Source organism: Ptychodera flava, chromosome 12 (genome assembly GCF_041260155.1).
Source record: "Ptychodera flava strain L36383 chromosome 12, AS_Pfla_20210202, whole genome shotgun sequence".
Taxonomy (NCBI): Eukaryota; Metazoa; Hemichordata; class Enteropneusta; family Ptychoderidae; genus Ptychodera; species Ptychodera flava.
In genome coordinates, this window is record NC_091939.1 from 4,818,508 (window position 1) to 4,838,706 (window position 20,199).

The 20,199-nt window shown below is 37.1% G+C and overlaps 1 protein-coding gene across 2 annotated transcripts; it reads left to right on the forward strand.

Annotated features, from left to right (window-relative positions):
- Positions 1-72: 72 nt before the first annotated feature.
- Positions 73-18,294, forward strand: LOC139144758 (serine/arginine repetitive matrix protein 5-like). Of its 2 annotated transcripts, XM_070715487.1 has the most exons (10): positions 73-220; positions 1,734-2,325; positions 3,104-3,159; positions 3,663-3,746; positions 5,062-6,203; positions 8,172-8,368; positions 10,315-10,409; positions 12,896-13,021; positions 13,931-14,033; positions 15,113-18,294. In XM_070715487.1, the coding sequence occupies exons 1-10, from the start codon at positions 122-124 to the stop codon at positions 15,295-15,297; spliced, it is 2,679 nt and encodes an 892-aa protein (XP_070571588.1). In that variant the 5' UTR covers positions 73-121; the 3' UTR covers positions 15,298-18,294. The 2 variants fall into 2 exon arrangements, with proteins under 2 accessions (XP_070571588.1, XP_070571589.1); XM_070715488.1 differs by lacking the exon at positions 3,663-3,746.
- Positions 18,295-20,199: the final 1,905 nt, after the last annotated feature.

Below are 20,199 nucleotides of genomic sequence, written 5' to 3' on the forward strand. Positions count from 1 at the left end.
ATTTTAGACTTACAGTACTTTTGATCATCCCTCAAACGATTCGACCATTCTGCTCTCGCAACTCGCGTCCACTTCACGTGTACAAAGTACAAATATAGTTTTGCATACGGGTAATTTCAAAATGGACGCCTGGGAGAAGTACGACAGTAAACCAAGTGAAGCCATGGAAAACGCCGATTTTCGTTTAAAACAGGATGCATCAGGCCAAGATATTGAGCAAGTACGTTCATAGCATTACTCTCTTTCGTTTGTATCCAAAATAATCTGTGCATACATGATGAGATGTGATACACAAGTACCTTTGAGGAGATGTCGATTTGAAAATGTACATGAAGCTGTGAACTAGCGTTCCTCTGTATGACCCGTTCCGCGCCGTCATCACGTACACAGAGACATATTGTAAATGATGTAGGTGTAGAGTCCAGTCACGATGAACTATAGCTTGTAATGGCTTGTTCCAGAAACGAACTGTGTCTCCCAAAATAAAGGGAGACCAACTGCACACTATAACATGTGTAATACCATGGAAGTGTTTTTTACGCCCATGGTAATGTACAAAGCATAGACACAAGCGCTTCTACTGGTTTTCGACGTATAATTTACAAAGCTAGTTATGAGAGCTCAGACAAATACAACATAACACTAAGTAACAGGTTAAATGAGAGGTTTTTACCAAGCGATGTCTGGCCGAACATTCTCAAAACCAAACCTACCGTTATAATTCGAGACTACCGTGAAACCGTTTTAGCCTAATCATGGCGTAATCTGATAGTTTCATTTTCAATATTCAACAATGTACGCGTTTTGCTAGCTTTTGACAGTTACCCAGCTATTATTACACAGCAAACTGGAACATCTTTTTTCCTGAAATAATCAAATATAATTGATTTTTTTTTATTTGCAATTCGTCAGTCAGATTTTGAAAGATTAATTACATGTAAATAATCTGTGAACTTGTTGAAATTCGTACTAAAACTGTACCTTGCTCATATGGTGACTCAAACATGATAACATTACATGTAACAGTCAAAGTGGTGAATATTTCAGTAGCTAAGCTATATGTCATGCGATTGCAATTGATATATTTTATATGTTAATTTGGTTCAAGGTACAACAAATTATCAGCGTGAGAATTATTTTTGGTCAGTCAAGTCAAGGGGAGTTGTTCAGGTTGTTGAATATACACCGAATGATACAGTGAACTTATTTTTATAGCTGAATAATAATGCCCAGAGAACTTGTAAGCTCTATGAACCATGCATTCTTTCATAAACATATGAAGATCAATAAATTACACTTCAGTGTGAGCTCAAATGGCATGTCGATATGTCCCTGATGACTGTTGCATATTCTGATTTCAGTGCCTCTTTAACATGTGCTCATTTCTGTCAAAAGTCTGTCATTGGAATGTTAACGTTTTGCTCGTAGTATGTGTCATAGGTGATTTTACTGACAGACTGAGAATATTATTTTTTGTATCTCTGATATATCAATGCTTGATTACCTATTATTGATGAAATGATCTAAACCTAAAGAAATGGGCATGTTTGCTAGCAAATTTATGCAACATAAATATTTGACATAATTTAATTGAATATGCATCAAAGTTAAGTTGGAAATCAAATATATGTGTACATTGTATGTTTAAATATGTGAATTGTCTACATTCTAGTAGGCATATGGCTCTCAATAAGAAATATCAATCTATCATTACAACCAAACATACTTTGCAGGAAACTGAAGGCGGTGTAATGGACATGGAGATTGACAATGATGAAGATTCAACTTCAGAGGCTGCTTTCCACAAATGGCTTGCAAGTTTTGATGGAGGTGGCACAGCAAACGTGGACCAAGAGAGAGCACCGAACATCGAAGAACATCGGGCTAAGTTTGTCAGTGATGGGTTTCACCCAGTCATTATGGAAGAATCTTACATGGAGCAGAAACCACCACCACCGCTACCAGAACAATCACAAATGATCAGTTCATTCCCACCAAGAAATTTTAGGGAAGAGCCAAGCTCTTCATCATCATCATTTCCAGAGAACCTCGAGGATGGAAAATCATCTGCCTTGTCACCGTCCCCTGATCATAGAAATACTGTGAATATTACACAGTATTCCATGGTCAGTTCAACAACTTGCCTGCAGAAATCTGAACCCTCAGCAGGACAAAAAGATGTCACATCATCTATCTTGGAACAGTCAACCACTTTGCCTGGTCATTTAGGGAAAGCAGAATCTCCAGGAGGAAAGGAGACCACAAGGTCAAGATCAGGGTCAATTGAAAATGAACAAGAAAGAAGTGAAAGGAGAGACATGTCTGGTATGTAGTAGTGCTCGTTCAGAGATGCCTTTGTGATGCAGAGCAGGGGAAGGACAGTTATTGAGAACATGCACTTTTCAGTGCTAGGTAGACCATATCACAAGTTTTGTCTTGATCTAAATTTTATCAGTGTCCTGTGCATTATCATGAAATAATGATAACTAATTATCACATTTTTATAACTATACAACCATTGTTTTATTTATCGTTAAACAAGCTTAGTAATGTAATTAGTACACCATGATGCCACCAAAGTCTGAAAAGTGGAAACAAAATCAGTGTTCGTGGTGATTTACATGTAAGTCACTGAGAAACGGAGGACAATTGACTAGCTGTTTAAAGTATAGTATTAACCCATATCCTATCATATCACTTCCCCATTTGCCAAGTCCTTAAAAAGCAGCATTTGAGCCCAAACCCATATGTCTGTTCACCTGTTTAATTTGGTTTGTCATAGCAGGTTTAATAATTAGTAAAAATCATATTTGTGTGTTTTCTCTGGTTTCAGGGTCCGTCAAATGTTGAGATCTTTTTCAAAATACAACTTATGGGACGTGTTATGCCTCACTGGTTTTAACTAACTTGACCTGATGATGAATATAAACTTGGCAGGATAATGATTACACTTAGTCGTACAAGAGTAATTGTTAGTAAGAGCTGAAAATTAATTTTAATGTGGATTTGTTTCATCTGAAATACAACAGTACCAACAGAATAACATGATACTTGCTGTTATGATGTAAATCTGAATTTCACAAAATATTTTTTTTCCTTGCAGAACACGAAAGGACAAATATCAGCAGAAGCAGTGAAAGTGGCAGTAATATTTCAGAGGTAAGGAGTTGAAAAATTTGTGTTCATTACTAATAACTACAATGTTTTGTTTTTCAGGTACATCTTGCCGCAGTCCATATGAGTTCAATGGAATCAATTGACTGACAACTTTATTGTAGGTACTTGGCCGATATTGGCATTACAACCATCCACGCATTTTACGGAATTTTTTTCTCCAAAAACCAGAAATATGTCCACAAAAACTGCTCTGCTCAATAAATTGATAACTAAATTTGTAGAATGTCCTCTTTGTGTACACTGGCATGCACAAATTTAAAAAAAATTCCATATTACTCCAAATTACTGCATGAATTTTGTCTAAAATCAATAATTTAGCAACAAATATATAAGCAATGGTCGGACCTTCCTTGAAATTGCAAAGAAAGAAAGACAAAGTTATATAGAAAAAACTTGATAAGTCAAATATTCAGCCATCAATAGAAACATTTACAGATTACCCATTGATAACACATTTTGTGTCATACACACTGTAATACACATAGCCCTATACATCAAGACATCATCCCAAAGAAGATGAGAATGATCTCCATCTGCCCAGTAAAAGATCATCCAGATCTCCGGGAAAGGTGAGTACTGGAACTACATGTTGATTCCAAAAGTGGACCCATGTATGTCACGGACAGTGAAGGTTATTTTCTATGGATTATTTCCAGAAAAAATTTCAACAAGACTAGTGTATGTATGTGTCTGTTATAGCCCTGCATACCGTGTGGTGTGTTCCCGGCATTATGCAGCCTCCCACCATAGCCCTGCTGACTCTCATACGTATTTCCAACGGAAGCTGTCCCGCACGAAAAACTACCTTTTCTATATACAGTCAAGGGTCCAGTGACCGGCCGTTAGCAAGATATGATTGGCCACTGGACCCTTGACCATGAATCTCTGGTAAACTAACGGTTTGGGACGTCGGTAGGCATAGAGTGGAATCAAGTTGATTTCAGCCAAAAATAGTTAGAAAAGGTAGCTTTTCGTGCATGGTCCAAATTGGGACCACATCCGCCTGATTTTCCTATGAGAGTCAGCAGGGCTGTGGTGGGAGGCCGTATAATGCCAGGAACACACAGCACAGTACACAGGGCTAGCGTCTGTTATTGTCAGGCACAAACAAATATATAAACTACGGTGACTGCTCATTGTTATTGACATGTAAAGGTATTTGACTTTCCATATTGTCTATGTATTGGTCATTAGCCATGGAAACTAGGCATTTGCAAAAGATCTTTACTAGGAGTCCCATCACTTGAAAAAGAACTCCAATGTGGACGCTTTCGTCATTTATTGTTGAGGTCATTCTGAATCTTGGAATTCTCATCTGTATTATGAACATCCGCATCTTTTTTCCAAGTAGTTGTACTTGATGTTTATCCTCTTAGAAAAGGCAGTGTGCATGTACCATGTTTTAGGGTATACAGATATGGGTCAACACCTCGACTTGCATTTTACAAACATCACGTTTCCTGTATTTAAACATTTCTTGATATGACTTGTCTGTTAGTGTTAGATATGATTTATTGTTGTAGTAGTGTTGTTAGCAAATTTATTGTTTGTGTTCTTATAGGTACATGTAGATTAATGCTGCTTGCCAATTGCATACCGCAGCCTGAGATCCCGGTTTAACTTATGAGGATACTCCTGTTTTTGTCATTAGTACGTGTAGCTTTTGTACTGAATGCATCATTTTATTCATCCCTAGTCAGTAGAGTGGCATTTGTGTTTGCCCAGCATTTCAGCTTTCTCTCAGTTGACATGAAAATGTATAAATCCCTACAAAGTGCACCATTATGTTATGGACTGTAAGATTTTACAGTTTGTAAGAACTTTACATACTAACATTTTTTATTGGCCATTTTTCCTCTAAGAACCCCGTTCTTCCCCAAACAGGATATGGAAAACCAGAAATCTGCGTTTTCTGGTGGAAGACAACCAGCGTATCTGGAGCGTAGAGAATCATCGTCATCGCCTAATGTAGACAGACAAAGAAGCCGATCACGATCAAAATCTCAAGAAAAAGGACGACATCGATCTACATCTTCACCTCATAGAAGAAAATATAGGTCACGGTCACGATCAAGGTCAAAAGAGCGAAGCTACAGAAAGCGTTCACCGCCACATAGAAAAAAGTACAGATCTAGATCTAAATCACGCTCAAAATCCAGAGAAAGAAAACGTCACAGGTCACCATCACCAAGGAGACGCAAACATAGGTCAAGGTCACACTCCAGAGAAAGAAGTCATCATAAAGTACCATCACCCAGACGACACAGATATAGGTCAGCTTCTAGATCACCCTCCAAATCAAGAGAAAGAGGTCATCGGAGGTCACCATCTACCAGAATTCTCAGGGTAAGGTCAAGGTCAAAATCAATAGAAAAAAGTCACCGCAAATCAGTACAGTCGCCATCGCCAAAGAGACAAAGGTCTAGATCAAGGTCCAGATCTCCATTCAAGTCCAAAGAAAGAAGCCCCGTCTCATCGTCAGTTCGTCAAATACATAGAAACAAATCAAGATCAAAATCCAAAGAGAGAGTACATGAACGGTCACCGTCACCAAAAATACAGAAGCATAAATCAGAATCCAGATCACGGTCAAAATCCACAGAGAGAAGGCACAGTCGTTCAGTGTCACCGAAGCAAAAGCAGCAAAGACCAAAATCAAGGTCAAGGTCAAGATCAAGATCAAAATCTGTAGAACGAGGTCGATACCAATCATCAACATCACCAAGGAAGTACAGGCGACGATCTAGATCTCGGTCAAAATCTCGGGAGAAGCGACATAGAAGGTCAAGATCTCGTGACAGAAGACGAAGTCGATCAAGATCTCGAGAGAGGAAACGTAGCCGATCTAAATCCCGGGAGAGGAGACGTAGCAGATCAAAATCCCGTGACCGTAGACGAAGTCGTTCAAGATCCCGTGATAGAAGACGTAGCCGATCAAAGTCAAGGGAGCGAAGGAGAAGATCAAGGTCTCATGAAAGATACAAGAGACGGCGATCCAGATCAAGAAGTCCAAAGCGTAGGAGAAGGTATAGTGAATATTAGATCTCATCTCAGTTTCCTTATAAAGTAAATGTACCACTCTTTCATACGAGGAAATTTACCAATAAATATAAGATATTAGTTCGTTGTTAATCTAGAGCGCGCCATCGCGGGATTGACGCGTTTCAGCAAAAAATCCCGCTCTGAAATCTACCCAGTGCGTCACTTTGGGCGCACTCACAATGAGGGGGGTCTGTAAATAGGTCAACGTGTGTTTTCTTTCATTGTTAAACGTAACCACTTTGCGTGATGATTTGCTATACTTTGCTAGAATGTTACCAATGACTCATTTATAAAAACTTTAGCAGCTCACGTCCGTTTTGAAATGACATTTGCGTTTGTTACATTGTCAATAAAACTTGTTTGTGAATGTACTGACTGACAGCCGTGACGAGAAAAAAAATTCACGTACGGGAGTAATTTCAAACTAACTCTCACACAGAAAGGTTTTTGAAAAATGTAGCCAACACACCTATTCCATTCAAAAAGAAAAAACATGTTCTTGATCAAGCGGAAATCAAACCAAATTCCAAAATTTTCTGAAACATTTCATGTGTCCACATGGATCGAGATACTAGACGTAGCTTGGTTCATGTTGTTTGTCAAAGTCGTTATGCCACCCACGGTCACGCATGCATGGCTTGCCAAGAAATTCGATCTAGCGAGAACAACAGTGAATATCTATTCAGATCTTATACCAGACGGGTCATATGTCAAGTTCTTCAGTAAGAATGCATTTACTAATACTTGCACGGCTTGCATTGTCAGAGTCGGGACGTTGTGCTGTGTTTGTTTGGCCTCGATGCGCACATGGTGTCGGCCATTTTCCAAACTTGCTTAGGACAAAGCGTCATCACTCTAGACTCCCTAGGTTACCCTTTTATGTCTATGGGAACTTACTGCTGCAGAGATCGAGACTACTTAGTCATTAAAAAAAGTCCTGCTCTATCAATGAGAGCTGTGAAATGACAAATGAACTTACTTTTCTCACTGTGGGGAAATTGTCAATTGTATTTTTGCATAATACTGAAAGAATTATCTCTTGAGACTAACAGAATGTGCTGCATCTTTTCTATGAATGTGAGTGAATTTGTGATACTTTATTCAAAACAATTATATTCTTGAATAGATGTACAAAGACTTCATAGACTTATTTTAAATAAATGCTAATTTAATATGCAGATTAATATGCAAATTTGCTGCCAAAAAATTGTCCCCCAAATTTTGAAAATGTCCCCCAAAATTTAAGGCAGTGGGCCCAAATGTCCCCCAATCCTAAGATCCTAGATTCAACACTGAGATATTAGTTCGTTGTTATTGTACATAACATTGTTTTCAAAATCCAATCATTGTGAAGTATTGATACAACAGGAGGGACATTTTCTAAAAATATTTTACAGCAAACTACCGCAAACTGTCAAATTTTGTGCTCATCTTTGAATTTCTCAAAATAAGACATATCAGCTTTGTGGTGTCGTTAAAGAGCAGTATGCATTTATCTCACAAGTGTCAGATTATATGTTGAATATTTATTATAAGAGTTAATCAGGAACTGTTTCCTACACGTAGATTTGGCATGAACACTCATATCGTGTGTTTCTTAGCCAGTCCTTGTCTGTCAGGGGTACCCGCCAAACTGCCGTGTGATGCAATGTCCGTGAATTTTTAACCTATCTGGAAAGTCCTCAAAAATGAACTTAGTCCTGAAAAATTTGTAATCAACCCACAATTTTCAGAAATGACAAGATGATTAGTCATGTTATTTTAAAAATGATATGTAAAAATGATGTACAAAAATGATATATTGTTAAAAAGGATATCTGGAGAGTATTTTGACCTCCGATAATGCCTAAGTTACTTTTGGTGTATGGACCCAGGCACTCGTGAGAGTACTCTGAGATCTTTGATGAAAACCGTGATTCTAACATCAAGCTCTTGCTGTTCTTGTAATGCAGCTCCCCAGCTCCGAGGTTTAGGCCAAGGGATCGCTATCGTTACAGACATGACACCAGCTTTGACGATGACCCTGCAATGGCTGCACAGGAGAAACTGGCTAGAAAGTTGGAGATTGCCAAGGAGCGAGAGAAAACAAGATTGGAAAAACATAAGAAAGAGCAACAGGAGAGAGAAAAAGCTGCAGCTGCTGGTGGATGTAAGTGTTTGTCTCAAGTATTTAGTTTTCTTATTTAGTTGAGTGAGTAATAAGTGAAATCCCCTCTCCAAAAGAAACCAGTTTCATCTTTCTCGAACATTTTAATGAGACAGTTAAAAATGTACTGAAATACAGGGATTGTGATGAATCAAGATATTACTTCCCATACTCTTTTGCTGTTAGAGAGGGACCTTTACTTTTTGACAAGGAGAAGCCCAGAATAATACGTTGTTCTGCAGTGATTGCTGGTGCAGTTCATGGAATAATATCATTGTGTAATGCTCCTGGCAACCAGTGCACATTATGTATGAATTGTCAAATTAGACAATTGACTTTTAGAAAATGGGAAATACAGCTGAGTCTTTCCACAGTAAAGCGCAACATTTGACATTCCCAATTTTGGAGCTCTAGCTTTTTCAATGATAACAGCATTCACACAGAATGATATTATTTTTAGTAAGTACCACATATCAGCATATATAAAAAATAATATTAAAGCTGTATATCCAGCTCAACAAAAATGATTTTTATCTTTGTAAATATTGCCTCTATTTGCTCACCATTTTGTGACATTTTGTACCCCTGTTACATTAGGAAGGGATATTTACAATATTGATACTATTTGAATTGATTTCAAATGCAAAGTAGTAATGTATTATAAGCAATTACGAACTAAATTTATTCTTGGAAAAAAAAAACACTAGGGAAAGGGCCAAATATTATGCCAAAAAATATTGGCAACGTACGTAACTATGTCTGTCCAACTCTATGCGAATTGATAATATGAGAACAATAAATATAGTGAAGGCTGTAAGCTGCAACAAACCACTCATACATTTGACTAACAATGAAATCTTCCACTATGTATCATTCTTTATTCTGTCTTTATTGAAGCTTGGGTTCTCTTGCAGTTAAAAATATTTCTGGAAGGCGTCTGTCCACATGTTACGCGCGTTACCTCATTTCCAAAATCAAGATTTAAAAAAAATTCTTTTGGTATACATTGCTGAAATGTTGTCATTTGAGGGTGCCCTAAATTTCATGTATTATGGCGCAATTGAATATAAACCAATGGCCACCATTACTGAGAGCACCTGAATGGCAGGATGTCTGTCCTCCTTGTTACACGCGTTACCGGTGTTACGCGCGTGGAAGTAATTGTAGTTTAATTAAATACTGGATAGAATAATGTTAATTTGTTTCTTCGTGTGACAATTCTATCTGTATCAGAAAGTTACTGAAAGCTTTCTTTACAACTATTGATGCACCTCAGATGCCATGTATCGTTTATGAAAATATTGGACAGAACTGATGATGTCTGTCCAATGTTACATACGTTATCCCATAGACAATACAGGGGTCTTCCCTCTGTTGTCTATATGATTATCCACAGAGCCAATTTATGACAATTCACTTCATAATTCTGAGGTATTTAACTTCGTCATGACATATACATATACAAATCAATCAAGTACATTCATTCAGATTGGAAAACACACAATTTGTGTATAAAGCCAATCCAGTGTCTGTCCATGTTACATACGTTGCTAGTTGCCATAACATTGCATCAGATATCCTCCTCTTCTGATAATATTTCAGATTAAAATATCTTCTGAAGTGTGTTTCTAGTTCTTGTAGACTAATAGGTTTCTTTCAAACTTGGCACATTGATCATAAAGGCATACATGTGATCAAATACAATACAATGTCATGTCTGTCATGTTACACGCGTTACTGTTGCCGCGACAATTTGCCCTCTTCCTTAAACAAAGAAATTATTTATCTTAAAAAAAATATTTTTAGATGACACACCTGTAGTACTGTCCACCCACTCAACTTTTAGATTCAGATTAATGAATTTAATTTTGACCTTATTGTCACAAAGTGGTTGCACTTTACTGTGGAATGACTCAAATACAGCTGTGTAAATTTTTACTTGCATGCAGTGACCATGAGTGCAGCAGATCTGGTGGCCGGGTCTCTAGGACAGGTGACTCCACAAGAAGCTGTTGCCGCTGCTGCTGCAGCTATGCAAGCTAAGGTTAGTTACAATAACAGTTATACACTCAAGATCCTATCAAAGACAAAAAAAAAGATTTTGTCATCCTCGCGTATGTAGATGTAGACGCATAAATCTCGTTGTCTTCATGTTCACTTGAGAAACTTTATATGTTATGCACCCCAGAAAATATGAAATTTATGATCTGTCGGATCACATTCACAAAATGTACAGTTCTGAACAGTATATGTAATCACACACATGTTGGATGTCAGCATTACTGTTGCATGCAAACATTTATAATTTTATTTTCCTTATGGGTAGTCAGATCTTATTTCTTCTGATCAAAAACAGATGAAAATATAATTTAAAAAACGTGTCCCTGCATTATTAGCTCCGCTGTCAGCGACGCGGAGCTTATCAAATAGGTTGATTTTCCGTCGTCGTCCGTCGTCGTCGTCGTCCGTCGTCCGTCGTCCGTCGTCGTCCGTCAACAATTGCCTTCTCCCCTGAAACCACAAGTCCAATTACTTTGAAATTTTATATGCAGTTCACTTAAGGTGACCTCACTTCAGTTTGTTCAAATCGTGGTGAAATGTGCATATTTGTATTTTCGGGCATTTTTTGGTGTTTTTGGTAAAAACATCTTCGTCTCTAAAAGCGCTTGTCCGATTGCTTTGAAATTTGATATGCAGTTTGCTTAGGGTGACTTCAGTCAGATTTGTTCAAATCGTGGCGAAATTTGCATATTTGTATTTTTAAGGCAATTTTTTGTCATTTCTGGTAAAAAAATCTTTAAAAATCTTCTTCTTCAAAACTGCCAGTCAGATAGCTTTGATATTTGGTACATAGGTCCCTAGGGATGATCTATTTCAGATTTGTTCAAATTGTGCAGAAATATGCAAATTTGCATTTTTAAGGCAATTTTTGCCATTTTTGGTCAAAAAATTTATTTCTCAAAAAGTACTGGTCTGATAGTTTTGAAATTTGGTATACAGGTTTCTATTGATGAACTAAGTAATATGTATTGAATTTCTGATGAAATCTGTAATTTTGTATTTTTGGGGCAATTTTTGCCATTTTTGGTCAAAAAATGTGTATTTCCAAAACTACTCATCTGATAGCTTTGAAATTTGGTATACAGGTTCCTACAGATTAACTAAATGATAGTTATTGAAATTATGATGAAATCTACAATTTTGTAATTTTGGGGCAATTTTTACCAGTTTTGGTCAAAAAATGTGTATATTCAAAACTACTCATCTGATAGCTTTGAAATTTGGTATACAGGTTTCCATAGTTGAACTAAATGATATTTATTGAAATAATGATGAAATCTGCAATTTTGAATTTTTGGGGCAATTTTTCCTATTTTTGGTCAAAAAATGCGTTTCTCAAAAAGTACTTGTCTTACAGCTTTGAAATTTGGTATACAGGTTTCTATAGATGAACTAAATTTGATCTTTTGAAATTATGATGAAATCTGCAATTTTACTTTTGGGGCAATTGTCGCCATTTTTGGTCAAAAAATTTATTCTCAAAAACTACTCATCAGATAGCTTTGGTTGACATGTTCTTAGGGATGATCCTATGTGATATATTCATTCAAAGTATGATGAAATCTTCAATTGTGTATTTTTGCAGCTTACTTTAGCCACTTTTTTCTGGCCACTGCATCGAGCTATCAAAGATTTCCACCCTTCTTCATCAACATGTGTCAAAAATAGTTATTCTCTACATAAACACAGCGGAGCTATATCGGCCGCTAGGTCGCTTGTTATTTCTGTAGGACACCCATGGTGAGAAACAAACCTGTTTTATATATATATATATACACAACTGAGTTGATCAGGATAATCTAAGATATTACATTTCCACTACAAATTTGTTTCGTATAGGCTCTGCAGCCTATACGAAACAAATTTGTAGTAGAAATGTAATATCTTAGATTATCCTGATCAACTCAGTTGTGTATTTAGCTCTACTCTAGTATTGAGCACTGTACTCCAGCTGATCTTGAACTAAACAAGTATATATATATATATATTTTTTTTTTTTTTTTTTTTTTTTTTTGCCTAATCTTGATATTTCGATATCCAAAAATTTTGTAAGTTTTATCAGGGTATACTGGCGTTTAGCGTCACTTGGTGCACAAATGCAGTCTTATAAATCTTTATGATCTATTATTTAATCTCTAACCATACTGTCAAGAATATTTTACACAGTGTAACCAAGTGTCAGTTTATGCGACATTTGCTCAGAAAAAGATCATGAAACATCATGAGCAATTTATTTTCAAGACTTGCCTGCTATTTATAAGTAAAAAGTAGTATCCATCTTTGAGTGTTAGACTTCTTACTTGATCTGATGACCCTAAAAGCAGAAATATTGAAATGTATAGATTTGCAAGGCCCAGTGTGAGTTTTCAAAATTGGGGTTGAGTGTTGTCAATTATTAGCTGTCAGAATATATGTATTGAAATATCCTTTTTGAAGTGAGCACAACCATTTCTCATCATCCACTTTTAGGTTTATGCAGAAACTGGTGTTGCAGTTCCTAGCTACTATAATCCCACTGCAGTCAACCCAATGCAATTTGCTGAACAACAACAGAAGAGGAAGAAGCTATGGGGATCTCTGAAAGTGAAAAAAGAGGTGAGGACCATTGATTTGAATCTTTGATCATTTAGTGTCACTAACCAATGTATTCAAGCTTGCCATTTCTGTGAAGTTGATATGTGAAAATTTAACTTGTCTACAGATGAGATAAGAACAGATAAAGTCAATTACCATCAAGTCAATTGACATCAAGTCAATAGGTCAAACCCGGAATTCGAATGGACCACGGTACAAACAAACCCACGTGTGTAAACGAGCACAGACGAACGTGTATTTCCATTAGCGTTAGTGCACATGTGGGTTTGTTTGTATCGCGATCACGTGATCTCTTTGGCGTACTGAGTCTGTAGAACGCATCGCGTCCTTTTTATTCCGGAGTAGAACCATTACCAAGCTTTGATATTGATACCGGTACATGTGCCAGTAATCACTACTAAGTGACAGAGTAGTATAGGGCATGTATTAGTATACCACTGCTCATGATTATTGGGTTTGTTGGTAAATTCGTGTGCAATGCTGGCTGTCTCCAACCAAGAAACTTTTTGTCACTTTGCACCAATGGTTTGCAGGTACAGCTGAAATCAGAGCCTTTGGTGTGCGATCGATTTTGATGTTTTTCATGAAAGCATTGCTCCTGGCAAAGTCACATTTCCATAATTCTTATAACTTTACATCATGGAAAATTCGTATTAAAAATTCATACGTGTGTACTTTGTATACCATATTAGTGAGATAGCTAATGTTATTTGAAATCAACCATACCTTTAAACAATCAGAAATCAAATATGCATTGGACTCGCTCATTTCTTTTCTGTTTGGAACTTTTAATTTTGTTTGCAATGTGTTGCCTTACACTAAGTGTCACACTCGTTGAGGTCTCTTTTATCTGTGATCTTAATCCCATCATATTTTTGTCTATCCAAATTGAACACCGGAACACCACAGACAGAGAAAGCATCAGCAAACCAATGGGAAAAGACCACATTTGGCGATAACTCCACCCAGGCCAAGTTCCGCCGTCTGATGGGAATGAAAGATGAAGGAGAAGGTAGTAAGACAGTTTTCTCAGACCATGCTTGATTTATGTGATACTGATGATAGCCATAATAATGTTGTGTATTGTGTACTGAAAGGGCTATGTATGGGCAATCTGTAAGTCATATCAACAGGTGTTCATGAAAAACAACTGAATACTGCATCAAGAATACTGCATCAAGAATACTTTAATATTTGATATACCGGTAACATTTACACTGCTATGCAGATAAGAATGGACAGTGAAATTGATTTAAATGTTATCACACTTGCGTAATTGGTTTATAAAGTTGTTCCAAAACTTGCCTCAGAAGTTTGACTGACTTGTTGTAATTGCGGTGAAAATCAGCGAGTTTTTATGGACCCATAATAAACACACACCAGGGAGTACACTTTGCAGTGCACTTCACATAGTAGAATCATATTACATTCCTTATATACTGCCACTCTGAGTTACATTGCTCTATCACAGCCGAGTCAGAATCTAGTTGTCATTAGGCTCTTGTTGTCTTTGTATTGTATGAAGTTCTTTGGCAAAAAAATCATGATGCGTGGGAAAAGAGGTGTATATACGCCAGAAGCTGAATGTGAGAAAGTTGTCAAAATGTGCGGGTGATGGAAAGTCTGGAAATCTTTACCCTATACACACAGACATTAATCACTTCCTATCGGCCGATAGGCTTTATTGCTCTATCAACAATTACAGTGGAAGCCTACTGTGAAACAACACTATCATCTGTCTGTTGTTTGTGGCAACTTTATATATATACAATTACCAATCCTGTAGTAAATTTAGAAACGACTTTACAAACCAAGTAGACAAGCGTGAAAACATTTAGATCAATTTCACTGTCCATTCTTATCTGTATAGCACAGTAACGTTCATAATGAGGCGTAACCCCATTCATACATTGTGCATTGGTAAATACTCATTTGTCACTGTGTGGGCATTTGATGAACTTGACACCATTAGTCCACAAACCTAGAGTCTTGCTCTGCAAGTCTCATCTTTTAAATTAAGTTTGAAATATGTATGCCTTCCACAAATGTGAATGAGGTCAATACTACCTATGTTTGTCCCCTCCTATTCAGGTGAAAGCAAAGATAGCGATGGCCAACAAGCTGAAAGGGCCAGACTCATGCAAACTCTGGACGAGCAATACGAGATGGCTAGGGTGAAGACACACACGCAGAGAAGTTTTGGCCTTGGTTTCTCCTATGGGCACGGAAGTGCCCCGCCGCCACCAAGCAGTGGAGCTGGAGGAGACGGCCAATGATTTTGCCGTAATCACACTACACATTTTGCCTTTTCAAAAATTTAAAAACCAAATTCATATCGATCTCTTTCAATTTTGAAACATATGCATCATTGCAAAATAAGTATTAAAAGAAAACCATGTTCCTTCAAAACACTGTTCTTTGAAAGATTTTTGCTTTTTGTACATATTTCTACCTTTTTTAATCAGTAAGGTACAGTGTAGTTAGTTCCCTTTATATCTAGTAAGAGAAATCACATCAAGATGTGGTTCAAAACTTCATGTTGTTCCCAACATTTTCAACATGTGTATCAATAATCTTGATCTACTGTCTACGTGAATCTTACTGTATTCTGTCAGCATTGTTTTCATGCTAAAACAAATTTTTATTCAGAAACAAAACCTTAGTTTTTGACTGCAGTCAGAACACTTTCTCTTATTCAGTAGTTTTGCCGTGTGACAACAGTACATGAGAAACCCTGTCACTCAATGGGGCAGTTTAGCAGCTGACATAGCTTTAAGCAGATTAACTGCAATATGCGTAATAGCGGTCTTAGGGATATCACACATGTATCACTTATTACATGCCTCTATGTGAGTGCAAAATTGTGCATTGATTTGAATAGGAACATCCGAGGAGTTAGCGGGCCGGTGAACGATGTACTGACCGGTTTCCATGGTTACCTGGTCCAATGAAGCTCTTCGACGTTTTCAATGTCAAGGTACACACTTTATGCTAGATGTAAAATATCCACGCGCGCACTGCTATTTTGACTTTCATTAAAATCTGTTTGATGCTGGTCGATAATGGTAAAATTGCTTGAGAATGCCCTGCCCTAAATGTCATAATTTTGGAGTCAACTGTGCAGAGGCATGTAATAAAAATATTATTGCCTGAATACATGGGTTTATGTGCCCTCGCAGCAGGAGACAATTTGCCCTCCTGGCGTCGGGCAAATTGTCACCTGCTCTCGGGCACATAAACCCATGTATTCAGGCAATAATATATATTAGGATATCATTCATAAGAAGTAAAGAAAAAGGGTTTTTTGTAACCTACTGATCCAAAGTGACAAACAGTGGACAGGCCACATTTGAGTGCATTCTCATTTTGCCAGAAATCTTACAGGTACTAGGTATAGACAATCTGTAATGCATGCATTGATACAACCACTGAAGCAGTTGTTATTTTCTAATTCCAACACAAGAGTGTTTTCACATTTTTGAGTCACCTTACCCCTTTTCACTACATATTTGTCTGTACACATGCCCGCATGCTAATGCGATTGCTAATACAGACTCGGTATGGCAAAAACTGTGTGTATGGCGCCCTCATTGTGATATCAGTGACAGTAGCTTGTACTTGTATGTATTGATTCTGTTGTTTATTGTTGAAATTTCTTGTACATTCAGAAAGTTTAGCTTGAGAGGTTTTGACGAAACTTACGTGACATAAACTGATGTTAAATGATGTCGTAATATTCATAAATTAGGGATTGGCAAGTCATACCAATGTACTGATATTTGAATTCATTATGCACTATGGTCATTTACGATACACTAGCCATTGAAATTGTCACAACATCATTGCATGTGCTGCAGTTCCTATGTATTTAGCTAAGCAGCTGGATATGTTTATTATGTCCCTGTATAATTATCTATCAGAATAGGAGCATGCACAGATACAAGCTACAGTAAGTGCATATAACTGCAGGCTTCTATATAGCCAACCCAATCATGGTTTGCAGGACTGCCAATGGAATGCTGATTTGCTGAGGGACCGTGGATAATTAAGATATGCACAGTACAAATGAAGCGCGTTCGGGGTGTTGCTCTAGTTCGAATATCTTGTGCGAATTTGCACAAAGTATATGCCATGTTTTTGCCATGGAAACAACATATTATTATCCAAATATTATGATTTTGTCTGAAAGTTTATTTTTCAAAAAACATGTCAGCTTTTTAAACTTCCAATAAGCTATTTCAGCAGTTTATGGTGTGTTTGAAGAAACTTTAAATCATTAGTTCACCATTAGATTTTCACACTTCGAAAGTTTTGTTCAGGGGAGATGGAAAGAATTTGAGGTCAGACACCAACAATTTTGTTCACCTTGCTGAAATGGTCCAGGGTCCCTTAGCAAGACTCGTAGCTTATCAAGGAGAGGAATTCAACATCTCCAGCTGTTTGTCCGAGTGTATCAGAACTACTGTGTATGATCTTTACTCCTATTGGTGGTGAAAAATTGTTCTTCATAAATGTTCAATGATTGAAATGGACAACGCATTTCTTTTTGTGCAAAAGTCGTGTTGTCACGGTTACATCTATCTTCATATAGTATTGTGTAGGAATACTTTTTGCCCAGTGTTAAATTTCTATTCAAGGACCAGTAGCTGTAACTTTTGATGATTTTTGTACCATTTTCATTTTTACTGTCAACTACAGTTCTTTGTCTACACTCTGTAAAAGCATGTTGAGAGACACTCATCAACTCAGCCTTTACATGTGTAAACTGCAATATTACTGTTAACGAGTGAATGTTTGTCAAGTCTTGAATTAAAATGTGAACAATAACAGTGTATCCTATGTGTGTAGACACTGTATTGACAAGCTTAATGGTAGATGTTTCAGTATGCCTTTGGGAGTAGAACAAGAAATTGTAATTGACATACAAAACAAAAATGACGAGGAAAAAGTTTGTGAGAAGTTACAGCTACAGTCTCTTTAACATATTCCAACTTCAGAGACTTACTATTCAGAGACAGTAGAAAATGTAGATTGTGATATTCAATATTTTGCGAGGTATAAGACTTCACAGATGCATTGTTGCTCATTTGGAATCCATGATGTTATGAAAAAATCACTTTGATATTTAAATTAGGCTTGTCAATGTTAGCCTATTGACAAGAATTAATTCTAACTGATCGTTTTCTGGGCAGCTATATGTTTCAGCATTGCAAACAATGTTCATGTGGACATATTGATAATCACTATCAATAAAGTTACACCAATATATCAAATTTGTGTTTTATTCAAACCATGCCCCTCACAAAGTGTACATCAGATTCGGGTACTATTTACTGCATAAATGATACAGCACAAGCCAACAGGTGAGTGATGTGTGCAGAGAATTGCACCCAAATAGCATATAGCAGACCATGATGGTGTTAATGTCTCTGAAAGTTGAATTGTCAGTAGTAGTCTGTGTATCAGAAAAGGGGGAAAGAGACTGTAAAATTTAGTAAATATCATTGAATAGAAAGTCGGATCGACACAGATAGTTTGTTAAAGCAGTGGGGACAATTTGTAAACATACTCTTCCAAGATTATACATTGACTGAGTAATTCAAATATGATATTAAAATTATGGCAAATCAATCCCAATTGTCTGACGTCATGACCACTACTTGCGCCCTTTCCTCCAAACAAACTTTGGACTTGTGAAAAGGTGATGCAGAAATACACGATTTGAACTTCTGAAAATAATAAAATTACCAACATTGTTTCCTGGAAGTTAAGATGGGTGGTGATTCAGCGGGGTGATTCAGTGAGAGATCTGCAACACTGCCCTCTACAGGACATTATTTGTTGGCTCTCCCATCTTCTCTTACCAAGGTCTCTTGTCCGGGCAGCTTGATGCTCCTCGAAATCAGTGAGAGACTGTGTCGAACTAACGAACCGTGCATGAATTTATAACTTTTCTCTCTTAAAAACCTTTTGGAAGGGCTAAAAGTCCGAATCTTTTTTACTGTAATGTCCTACCTTTGAACCTCAATTAGTAAATTGGACGAAGTCGAAGTTTGAGGGGAGCTCAGGAACAAAAGCACGATCGTATGTACGTTTTTCATCCAAAATAGAGAGCCCATGGAAAAGCAAAAGATACCAGATTGACATTAATGCGAAACTCTCGTAAGCTTTACAATACTGCAGTATGCGTATTTTAAACAAAATTTTGCAATTTGAAAAAAGACATACCAAACCTTGCCATGTTGATTTCATCACACTAGCAAAAAATGTCTTCGTTTTATCATCGTCTTATTAGAGCGACTGATATCAATAGCGACGCAGAGAAGCGGAGGTCACTATATTCTGTCCATAACCTGTGATCTTACATTTAGGCACAGGGTATTGCTAACATTATTCGTCTAGAAGTTATGAATATGATCAATAAATGTCATGTATTAAACGTTTTTTTTATAATAAAGACTTACCTGTGTCTAGTGTGTGCCTATTACTTTGCCCTCGCTATCTCTGTATAGTATTTCAAAGAAAACGGTCCATATCTGTTATTAGTAATTGCCCTCCCTAATCCCCTTCATTAATTTGTTGTGCCGATCACCAACGTAGGGACTTATCTCTCTGACCAAAAAACTCGTTAGCAGCTGCAGCTCATAAGGTAGTCCATCTACTACCTTGTAAGCTGCTTACGAGTTATTTGGTCGAGTTATTTAGTTGAATCATAGACACTACTGTCTATGGTTGAGTACTGAGAAAGATGTCTGAAAGTGTATTGTCTGCAACCACTGCATCATATTTCACTGTAACACACTCCATGATTATCATTGCCAATGGGCACGACACATAGTTCCAAGGCTTTTAGGACTTTTAAATGTAATGACATAGTCTTCACAGTGAAGGAGAAACCATAGAAAGTACGCACGTACACGTGGGTTTACGAGAATAGATTTCTCACATGTTTGTTGGCTGATATTGTAGATGACATGACCATATACGATAACATGAACGTAGGATATAACGAAAAACTTCCTCTAAGCGTCATTGTCGCATTATAAAGATAAGCTCATGGTAGATGCTTATTGACTTTGCATGATTTTTAAGGTTAGGTAAGATTCCTGAAGGTCAAAAAGAATTGTTCGATTTACAAATGTTTAAACATCACCAGTATGTTTATTGACTGCATGTAT